This window comes from Humulus lupulus, chromosome 1, assembly GCF_963169125.1.
Source record: "Humulus lupulus chromosome 1, drHumLupu1.1, whole genome shotgun sequence".
Taxonomy (NCBI): Eukaryota; Viridiplantae; Streptophyta; class Magnoliopsida; order Rosales; family Cannabaceae; genus Humulus; species Humulus lupulus.
Window position 1 is genome coordinate 19,961,686 of NC_084793.1, and position 10,576 is coordinate 19,972,261.

Genomic DNA, 10,576 nt, shown 5'->3' on the forward strand with positions numbered 1-10,576 from the left:
AGTTCTTCACACAATAAAAAACTCTCTCTAAAACTTGAAAAATATTTGGAAAATAATACCCAAGAGAGATGAAGAAAAACCAACGACCTAAGGATGATTATATACACTTTAGAATCCCTTTAGACCGTGGAAAGCAAATCAGAAACCAATCAGCCAATAAATGGAAAATCTTCCCAAAAAGGAAAGTCAGAATCTGTTCAAACAGACTGGCAATCCGTTCAAACAAATTCATTGAATTTTGACAGTTTTTAAACCCAGTTTCCTTAAATAAATAAGGAAACAATATATATATTATCTTTGCAAGCTGTACACGGTTTCTACACAAACAAATCAGATCAAGAAATTAAAATAAATACCAATAATTTTCATATAAACAAAATTCAAGAAAAAATATTCTTTTATAGGAAATTATATATTTATTTTATTAACATATATAGAATAATCTGATTAGAAAACATTTCACAACAAAATAAGAAACAAACATTTTTAAAAATACCACACAATATATTTCGAAAATACATCCATAATTAATTTTGTCAATTTTATCAAATATGCCAATAAAAGATTTTTCAATATTAATAACAAAAATTGGGATCAAATCAACTAATTGTCCTTTTTAAAAAAAAAATTTGAAAAAGAATGCTATTTGTACATGTCTCGTAGTAGACTAGTAAGTCTTAGGTACACATGTTTGAGAGACAACTTTTTGTGAAGAACCTAATTGGATAAGGATTCAGGCTAATATGTAATATAACTTTAGAGTTTCAACATCATTTTAATTTAAGAAATGCCTAGAATAAATGTGAAAAATGAGTATAAAATTAAAAGGCGTGGATAAAAAACATTGGGGTGTATTTTTCAAGAGACACCTATAAAGGAAAAAGCATCTGTTTTCTATGGGCGGTTTAGTTGTTTATGTACAAGAAATGTACTGTCATGGCATGTGACACATGTACACCCATTATCATGATTATAGTTCAAGAGACTAGTTTCTTTCAAGCATTTATGGTATGGTGTCTCATGCAATCTTGAAAAAAAAGTATCATAAGCAAGAACACATATCTCCAAACAAGATAAACATTTGTTGATTTCGATACCAATAGTTCTTTGTGTCTACATCATATTTCATCAGTACTGTCCTTTATGAAAGAGCTCATAGATCTAACCCCAAAGTTTGAGGAGAAAATAACAAAAGAGAAAAGAGAAAATTCCAACATATTTTGTTATGGATATGAACTTTGAAATGCACTGCACTGTTGTTGAGAGTTTATAACCCCTGTTACGTTTTCTTGTGGCAATGATAGTAATATTAATAGTATAAGTTCTTGTTATTGGTTATAAACATTTTCTTTTATTTTGTAAAATGAGTTTTTTTAATGATTTTCTTTTCGCTATCAAGTTTTCTCAATAAAGTATCATGTATTTTTAACAAGATATAAATAAAGACTACTTTATAAATAATTATAAAAAAATAGTATCCATTTTGTAATAACAAGAATAAGCAGCAACACTGGGCAATTAGTCCTTCTTAGTTGGCCGCTAATTTTTTAACGTCATCTCAGCTCGTGATGTTGTTTCAACTTTCAGGTGAGAGGAGAATTATTTTTCATTTTGCAAAACTCGGTGACCAAATCATCAGTAGGAGGACTAATTTATGTACCTTCTTTCTTATCTTAGAGAGTTGAGAAATTAAAATACAAGAACAATGAAAGTAAAACTAGTTGAAATTAATTTATCTCAAAAAGAAAAAGAAAAAAAGAAAAAATGTTGTACAAGTTATTGTATTAGTTATAAGATCAATGGAAACCTCTTGAACCTCTAGACTGATAAAGTTCCAATCTACTTTTGGCTTCAGGTAACAGAGCTTCCATGGCGGGTTCCTCAATCAAATGACCCTGTTTCGTAGACCATTCAAGAACTATAAGCACTTCTTCTTGAGCAAGAACTTCACTATCCGGAACATGTAAAGCAATGAAACACAATAGAATCAAGGCCGGAATCTGAATCATTTGTTCTCCAAAATAAACCAACTGTATCAAATGCTTAGTCCCTCCTCCATCTATTATTGCCTTACAGTGATTAACATGAAGAAAGTTATCTGTACAAGCAAACTTGTTAAGAGCAATCACAGCCTCCATAGTAGTCTCTGGATCCCTTTCGTCTAGTAACTTAACCAAAGGTCCAATTATTCTGGTCTCTGTGGCCCTGAAAGTCCTGGCTAAGTTTCCAATGGCTTTGATACAAGGTGTGAGGAGTTCTGAATCGGCCTTTTCAATGATTTTCAGAAGCTGCTCCACCACGGCTTTGGCAGCTGGCGAAGTGGGCTTAAAAGCAGAGCGTCTTAGATCAGAGTTTTGCTCTGCTACGGCTGTGATTTCCATCAATGCCATGGCTGAATACGATTGAACATCTTCTGGTCCCTTTTCGAGTAGTACAGCAAAGCATAAAAGGGCTCTTGACTCTGTTATGCTGCGGCAAACAACGACGTTTCCCTTTGAGAGTTGCCACAGTGCTCTGGCTGCCATTGCTTTCATCTCAGCCTTGGTTGCAGGGTCTTCGAATTCCCTTCCCTTGATACTAGCCCCTGCTAACGAAACTGGCGTGTTGTGGTGGTGTTGCTGCTTAGCGTTGCCTGAATTTTGACTGCCTTTTCCCTGGTGGGAGTGACTGTTATGAGGAGGCATCGGCGGTGGTTGCTGCTTCGGTTGGTTTGGAGTACTATTACCATTACTTCTCATGGCCAAAGTGTTGGTCACCACATTGTGCATCTGACTTGGAGTTTGATTCCCCATTGGGTGCGACATGTGACCAGTTTCCTCATCAGTTTCTTTCTTGTTGGAGTTGGGGTTGGGGTTGGCTTCTTGATTATTGTTATTACTTGCCATTAGCACCGAGTGTATGGACATCTGTTGTTTAGTGGCAATGGTGTACTTACTATGCTCTTGAATGGTTTCGAAAGCCAGATGGCTAACGAGAAGCCGAATTGCGTTGTTTTGAGCAAAGTGGTCTTGACATTTGGAATGATTCCCAGCCAATTCTGAGACGGCCCAAGCAACTACCACCTGAACCTTCATGTGACCTTCTTTGAGGATTTTCGCAAACACATTACAGACGCCAGCGTTCACAATGTGTTCGACGCTTTCCGGGTCACGCCCCAGAAGCCCAATTGCCCTGGCAGCATTCTCCTGACCTTCCATTCGCCCTTCCTTGGCCAATTTCAAAAGCGGTGCCACCCCACCTTCCTCAATAATCAGCTTACCGTACCGATCATTGTCTCTAGCCAACGACACCAACGACGCGGCCGCATCCGATCGCTCTTCCAACGAACCCGTGTAAAGAATCGCTATTTGTTCCCATATTAGGCATAGAATTGGCTCATTGGCCGCGATTGGAGGTAGGCCAAGGTACTCGTCGTCGCGGTCGCAGGCCGAGGCCGAAACCCGAAGGAGCCAAGAGACATCACCGATGGAATTCTCGAGCTGGGTGGAGGTTTTCCTGAAGGCCGCGGCGGGGATAATGGTGAAGACACGCTTCATTATGCCATTGGCTCGGCACTTTATGACGAGGGTGAGTGCCTTGTCGAGAACTTGCTCGGTGTCATCGATAATGCGGCGGGTGGGGCGCTCGTAGAGGTCGTTGCTGGCTCTCGCCGCTTGGCGGAGGAGAGCCGCGAGCTTCTCGGTCTTGGTCTTGAGCTCCATGCAGTCTTGTTTGAATGAGTGGGCGTCATCTGCAGCCTTGGTCACTTGATCCGCCAATTGTATTGGCCTAGCCAAAATCTCCTTAACGATGGCCGCCATGGCCTAACCTCAGAGCTATATATAAACCAAAAACACTCTCAAATAATCATAATTTGAGAAAAACCAAACAATACATAACAGATAATTGTTCTAGCGAGAACTCATGTGATTTCATGGCAATTATAAAGGACGTGCATGCATGTTCAATCACGAAGAAATTATAAAGAAAATAATAAAAGAAATATAACCTGTTAGTGTTAGCCGGTTCCTTATGGCTAGAAAATTATATTTGTTAATAATGGAGTTGTTCTTTGCATTGAGTCCCTCATGAGTATTGGAAAGTGGAGGTGAGGGTCAAGGTGAAGGTGGCCGTTGCAGTGGTGTTGGGTGGCGCCGCCGGTTGATGGAATTGAATGAGTATTTTGGCAATGGTGAAACGGGTTTTTCTCCACCTTTCTTGTGAATGAAATAACCATTTATATATAGCATGTATTGGATGGTTTAAATTTTCTTTGGCTTATTTCTTTTATTATTATTATTATTTCCAAAAGGAAAAATTAAATTTACTTCATTGAGATATGTATATTCACTATATTGACATGAGACTTTCTTTGTCCTGTCTTAATTAGAGAATACAGAACGGTGAATCACCTCATAAATCGGGTACATGAATAAAACTAATTGATAATAAAATTAAAACCAAAACTTTTATCCTATCATATCATACACTGTTGAAAAAAGAGACAAAGAGAGAGAACAATGCTGATTTTTGCAGCCTAGCTGTGTAGTGCTGTCACATATATATTCCATGCTGTCCCATATATATATATATATATATATATATATATTCTAGGTAGAAACAACTTCCATAATTTTAAAGTTTTAAAGGGCCGAAAGTAGATTTTTTTTAGTTTTAAAGTTATAAATATTATTTATAATTTTAATAAAAATTGATTTATTGTTTATTTTTTAAATATATACAATAGAATAAATTATAGTTTTATATAGTATATATAAATATTTATATCAATAATATATATATATAACATCTAAACACAACATTGACATAAATGTATATTTAAATGGCTACATGACATATAAATAAAATATAATAATATTAAAAAAAATAATTAGAAATAAAATAAGAATATAAAAATTCATAGCGTATACATGCATAAACTATTTTTAGTTTCTAATGTAACTCTCAATGTCTTTTGGTGAATTTAATGAAATCATTTGATAAAAAATAAACTATCACATAAATTTATAAGATAAAAAAAATGATATGTATGATTTTATTATTTTTAAATAATTATGATTTAATTATTTAAATTATCATAAAATATCTTAAAATATTCTAATTAAATTAATTAATTAATTTATTTTTGTTTAAGTTTATGTTTGTTTTTATTTTTGAATTTGACAGTGACAACAAAAGATTATATATTATATGTTTAATATAATATTAAGTTTAAGTTTAATTAAATTTTATTTATGTTATTAAATATATGGTTTTATTATTTTTAAATAATTATATATAATCAACATATATATACAAAAATATCTTAAAAATATCTTTTTTTATTTTGTTTAATTAATTATTTAATTTGATTTAAGTTTAAGTTATGTTTACAATATCCCGTTAACTATAAAAATATTTTGTTAAATATAAAAATATTTTGTTAAAGTTAACGGAAAAAAATATAAAAAAACTTTTTAATTTGTTTAATTATTTATTTATTTAATTTTATTTAAGTTTAAGTCATGTTTACAATCTACCGTTAACTATAAGAATATTATATTAAAATATTCCGTTAAAGTTAACGGAAAAAAATATAAAAAATCATTAAAACCAAGAATTTTTATTATTTACACAATTTTTATATAGAAGAGATATATACTAAATACAAGCAACGTGCAATGCATTTTATTATACATAATCGTATAATAAGATATACATATATACATAATCATATTTGTAGTTTGTTATAATTATATAGTTTTATTTATACAATTTATTAAATTTGTATCATTGTCATATAAATATTTCAAATAAATAAAAAATATTATATATAAAAAATAACATAAATATATTAAATAAAAAATTAAACTAAAACACTGCTTACGATTGTTTTTAAATATATATATATAATATGACAATTTTTTTTAAACATAAATGATAATTTTTTTTAATAAAAATTAAGAGTATGTATTATATATTATTATTATAATATTTTATAATATTTATATTTATATTGATATAAGTATTAAATATCGTCTTGTATTAAATATTATTGTTATAATAATATTTTATAATATTTGAATTTATATTAATATAATTAATAAAAAATAGGATTATATATTATTATCATAATAATATTTTATAATATTTAAATTTATATTAATATAGTTATTAAATATTTAGTTTTGTATTATATATTATTATAATAGTAATAATTTATAACATTTGAATTTGAATTTATATTAATATAATTATTATATATGTAGTCTTATATTAAATATTATTATAATAATAATATTTTATAATATTTAAATTTATATTAATATAATTGATAAATATCTAATTTTAAATTAGTTTTAAATGTATATTCTATTATATATTTAGAACTGTTAAAACAAAAAATTTCCGTTATTTATACATTTATTATTTTCTGTTATCTACACCTTTATTATACCTTTATTATATAGAAGAGATATATATAGTTTGATTGGATTGTATAGTTTACCATTGGTGATTTTTAATATTTTTACCTTTTTTTTTGTGTGTGATTTAAAATCTGAAATCATGGACTATTGTTGTACGAAAGGATGTCTAATGCAATTACTGTAACGTAGCCAAAAGAAAGAGTTTTGAGTTAAGAGGTGGTCCTTTCTGATACTTCAACAGATGTCTTCTCCACTTTGTGCAAACTCGTTGGCCCTTCATGAGATGGGACTTTGGACTCTTCCACTACTATTGAATTAAAACTTTAATACTAAAAAACAAAGTATACGTTTGTGTACCAAGATTCAGTGAAAGGCTTTCAGAAAAAATAAAATAAAAATAGAAAGTACAATATCAAAATGTAATACAAGGATATTGCTGGCTAGGGAACAAAAACATTTTTTTATAAGATGGGCGATTGGTTTTTCTTTATGATGTTATACTAAAATAACGTTTATTACACCATTAGTGGCCCTTAATGATGAGTGGAGCCAAATAAAGACTACTTAGTTAATAATTGTTTATTCTTCTCGATATAGTACTTCTAACGCCTTACTAATCTAGGAACATTACACTGTGTGTTTAAAAAAAGTGTTTAACTCGTTAAGCAAGTCATTTGGACTTAAACATGTGATTAAAGTTAACTAATGGTTTATGTATTAAAAATTTTGGTCAAAGAAGTAATACATTTCATTAAAAGTTCGAGTTTATACACGGGATCCCAAAAAAAGTTTATAAATTAATTTCGTGTACAAACAAAATACAAAAGTAGTCGGCTTAAGTGGCAAAATGGGGCATAACCCTAGTCCCTTATAAGTGATCCCAGCCGTGGTGGTCGAGCAGGCTGCATATGTACACATCACCCCTAGAGCTCTCCAACTCATGTCTGGTCCAGCTTCTCCTTGCCCTTACCCAAATCACGTAGCACCCATGAGCCAAGGGCCAGCAAGAAAACCCAATTTAAATAGAAACAGATAATCAACAGAATAAGAATCATAAACAGCGTGCTTTGCAACTATAGTCAAACTTAAGCAAGAATATAATTCATGTATGCGACCTCTATGCCGAACGAGCGCATATCACACTCCTAGAGTGGCCCAGCCATAACGTCCTGCATTCCATATGCCATTGTCGACCACAACTTATAAGCCGAGCATTCTAGACAATTACAAACATATATGCATTTCAGGTATAACACAATTAAACACAGTCCAAAGACATTCATATTTAAACAAGCATTCAAAGCGTGGTTATAACCACGTTCAATAATCGAGGCCAATGCCCTAATCTCAGTGCAGGTGCAGTTTTCTTACCTCAGGTCCTGCGTGAAAGATGAAATGACCCCGAGTGCAATCCCTATTTTGAGCCTTGCGGAAACCCTAGTCACAACGCAAGTATACACTTATCAGAACTCAACTCTAACTCCTGAGTTCCAATCTAAACCCTAGCTCTTGGAACTAATATCCCTAGTCAACGGGGTGACGGAAACGTCCCCTGAGCGCCCAAGTGGGCCCCCAAAACAAATTACCGAGACCCCGAGCCTTAATCCCAAAATTCAAAAAACACACATTTGGGGCACCTGGTGCGGTCGCGCCCAAATAAACTTTGGGGTTTCCAGACCCCTAGCGCAGTCGCGCTATTGCGAAATCCTGAGCTTCTTGGGACACTAGCACGGTCGCGCCGACCCTAGCGTGGTTGTGCTAGGTCTCTGGAAACCCAAATCACTCCCAGAAATTCTATTTCTTCCCTCTTGCGATTTCTACGAATTCCAAACCTCAAATCCCAGCTAAAATAGACCCAAAACCCAATATTTACCAATTCAAAATGTCAAAATGACCATAAAGTAGGTACACCACAATCTTACAACCCATATACCTCAACCAAGCATACAACTCAAGAAAAAAAATTAGAAATTGCAAGTTCTGAGTTCTAAACTCAGCTTTTTCCCAAAATCCGAGATTCAAACTCCAAATCTTCAGTTTCTAACCCAATTCAAGACCCAAATAAACTTCTAGAAAAATTTCTATACTCAAATCACCCACACCTACAACTTAAACATATCAATTCAAACGTTAAATCACAAAATTCCCAAAAGTGCTTAAGAACCATGAAGAACACCAAGAACACATACCTTAGGGGTGAAATCGTTGGTTCCCAATGAGTGAGACAGATCCTAGCTATTTCTAAGCCTTTCCTTGATGCTCAATTTCCCTTCAAGATCTTCAAACTCACTTCTACACTTAACGTTTTGGATAGAATTATAGTTGGGCAACTAAAAAAAACTAAACTAGAGATAGTGCAAGACAAAAAAGGCTCAGAACGTGCAAGTAGGGGCTAAGCTTCAATCTTCGTCATTTTTTCTAAATCCTTGGCTAAAGTCCCTTTTTCCCCTTCCATTGAAAAATCCTTAAGAAACCATCTAGGGCATTTTGGTCATTAAGCTATAATTCTCACTAAACCTCAAATTACACCTTAAATTCTCAATTAATCCACTAATCTTCCAAATACAAATATTTAATCCACTAATCTTCCAAATACAAATATTTTTTCCAATAATATTTCATTCTCCATTAATTCCCAAAATATGCCAAAATTTATAAAATACCCCTTGGCTCACCTCAAACCGGGTATAAATTCTTGTTGCGACTTTTCCGCTAAATTGTTCAACAGGGTCGAATCAAGCCGAATACTACAAATATATCCACATAATAATGTGGTCTCAATCACATAGCATATAAAATTACAGTTTAACCCTCAACCGGTCAAAATTACGAAAATGCCTCTTTTTAATAAAAGCGAGCATTTAAACACATTTAGTACACCTAGTCATGCATATTCAATCATATAAATAACATAATTCATTTAATTAACACATTATCATCCCACGTGTACCCTCGACACGCTAATACATGCACTTAATTTTATTAGAAATTTTGGGGAGTTACAGTACTAAACAAACAAATCAGAAGAAGCTTTTTTGTTTTTTCAAGCAAAACTTTTTCCTTATCAAATGAAAAGTGCATGTTAAAATTATAGTAGTAAAGATAAAATTAATGAGATTGTTATGTGTTATGAGATACATGATCTTCTTTGGCATTGAGGAAAACATAGACCAACAAACTTTGCAGAAAATTATTTGTTTTGATAGAAGAGTCCTCTAAATATATATATATATTTTTATTTTTGGATTATTGGCAACAATAGTATATAATTTTCAAAGATCATTGCACTTAAATTTTCAATAAGAAATTCTAACATCAAAAAGTTTTTTTGTTTATGTTTTAGGGCAATCGTCATTGTGACCATAAAGTGGATTTGTGGAGGGATGGAGAGGTAAGGAAGGAAATGAGTGGAAGGAGAGGTACTGTAATGCCTTACTAATCAAGGATCATTACACCGTGTGTTTAAAATAGTGCTTAACTCGTTAAGCGAGTCATTTGGCCTCAAAAGTGTAACTAAAGCTAATCAAAGATTTAAGTATTAAAATTTTTGGTTAAACATATAAACTTTTATTAAAACTTTGGAAATTTACATGAGATTCCAAAAAATGATTTTTTAATTGGAAGGTAATTACAACCATGGTTACAAAAGTAGTTGGCCTAAGCAGTAAAATTAAACTCGTATCATAAGGCACTCAAAATAACTCGATCGAGACGGCCGAGCTGGTTGAATATGTATGTGCCGCTCCAAAGCTCTCCAACTCATGCCTGGTCACCTTTAGCTTGCCCTTACCTGCACCATAAAGCACCCGTGAGCTGAGGTCCAGCAAGAAAAACTCCACAAGGCATAATAATAAACCAATTATTCATAAGCAGTAATCACATGCTTCACAAACGATAAATGTATTCATTCCAATTATATAATTCCTAGACATATTTCATAGGTTACAAGTATATTTATTTTAATCACATGAGTCATTCACACAGCCTAGGAAAAACAGCCTTGTCGAACGACCTACGTTATACACGCTTGTCGATCGGCCCCACGTCCAACATGATGACAGAATATAGATCATATTGATCATCCACAGATCAATCAATGCTAATAAGCATAGCAAACAATCAGATCTATGTGCATATGCCAATTTTCTTACATAAAATTTTGTGCTGAC

At 32.6% G+C, this 10,576-nt stretch overlaps 1 protein-coding gene across 1 annotated transcript; it reads right to left on the reverse strand.

The window, feature by feature from the left end:
- Positions 1-1,639: 1,639 nt before the first annotated feature.
- On the reverse strand, positions 1,640-4,181 carry LOC133816840 (uncharacterized). The gene is made up of 2 exons (XM_062249179.1): positions 3,989-4,181; positions 1,640-3,815 (listed from the first exon to the last, which is right to left on the reverse strand). The coding sequence occupies exon 2, from the start codon at positions 3,798-3,800 to the stop codon at positions 1,797-1,799; it is 2,004 nt and encodes a 667-aa protein (XP_062105163.1). The 5' UTR covers positions 3,801-3,815; positions 3,989-4,181; the 3' UTR covers positions 1,640-1,796.
- Positions 4,182-10,576: the final 6,395 nt, after the last annotated feature.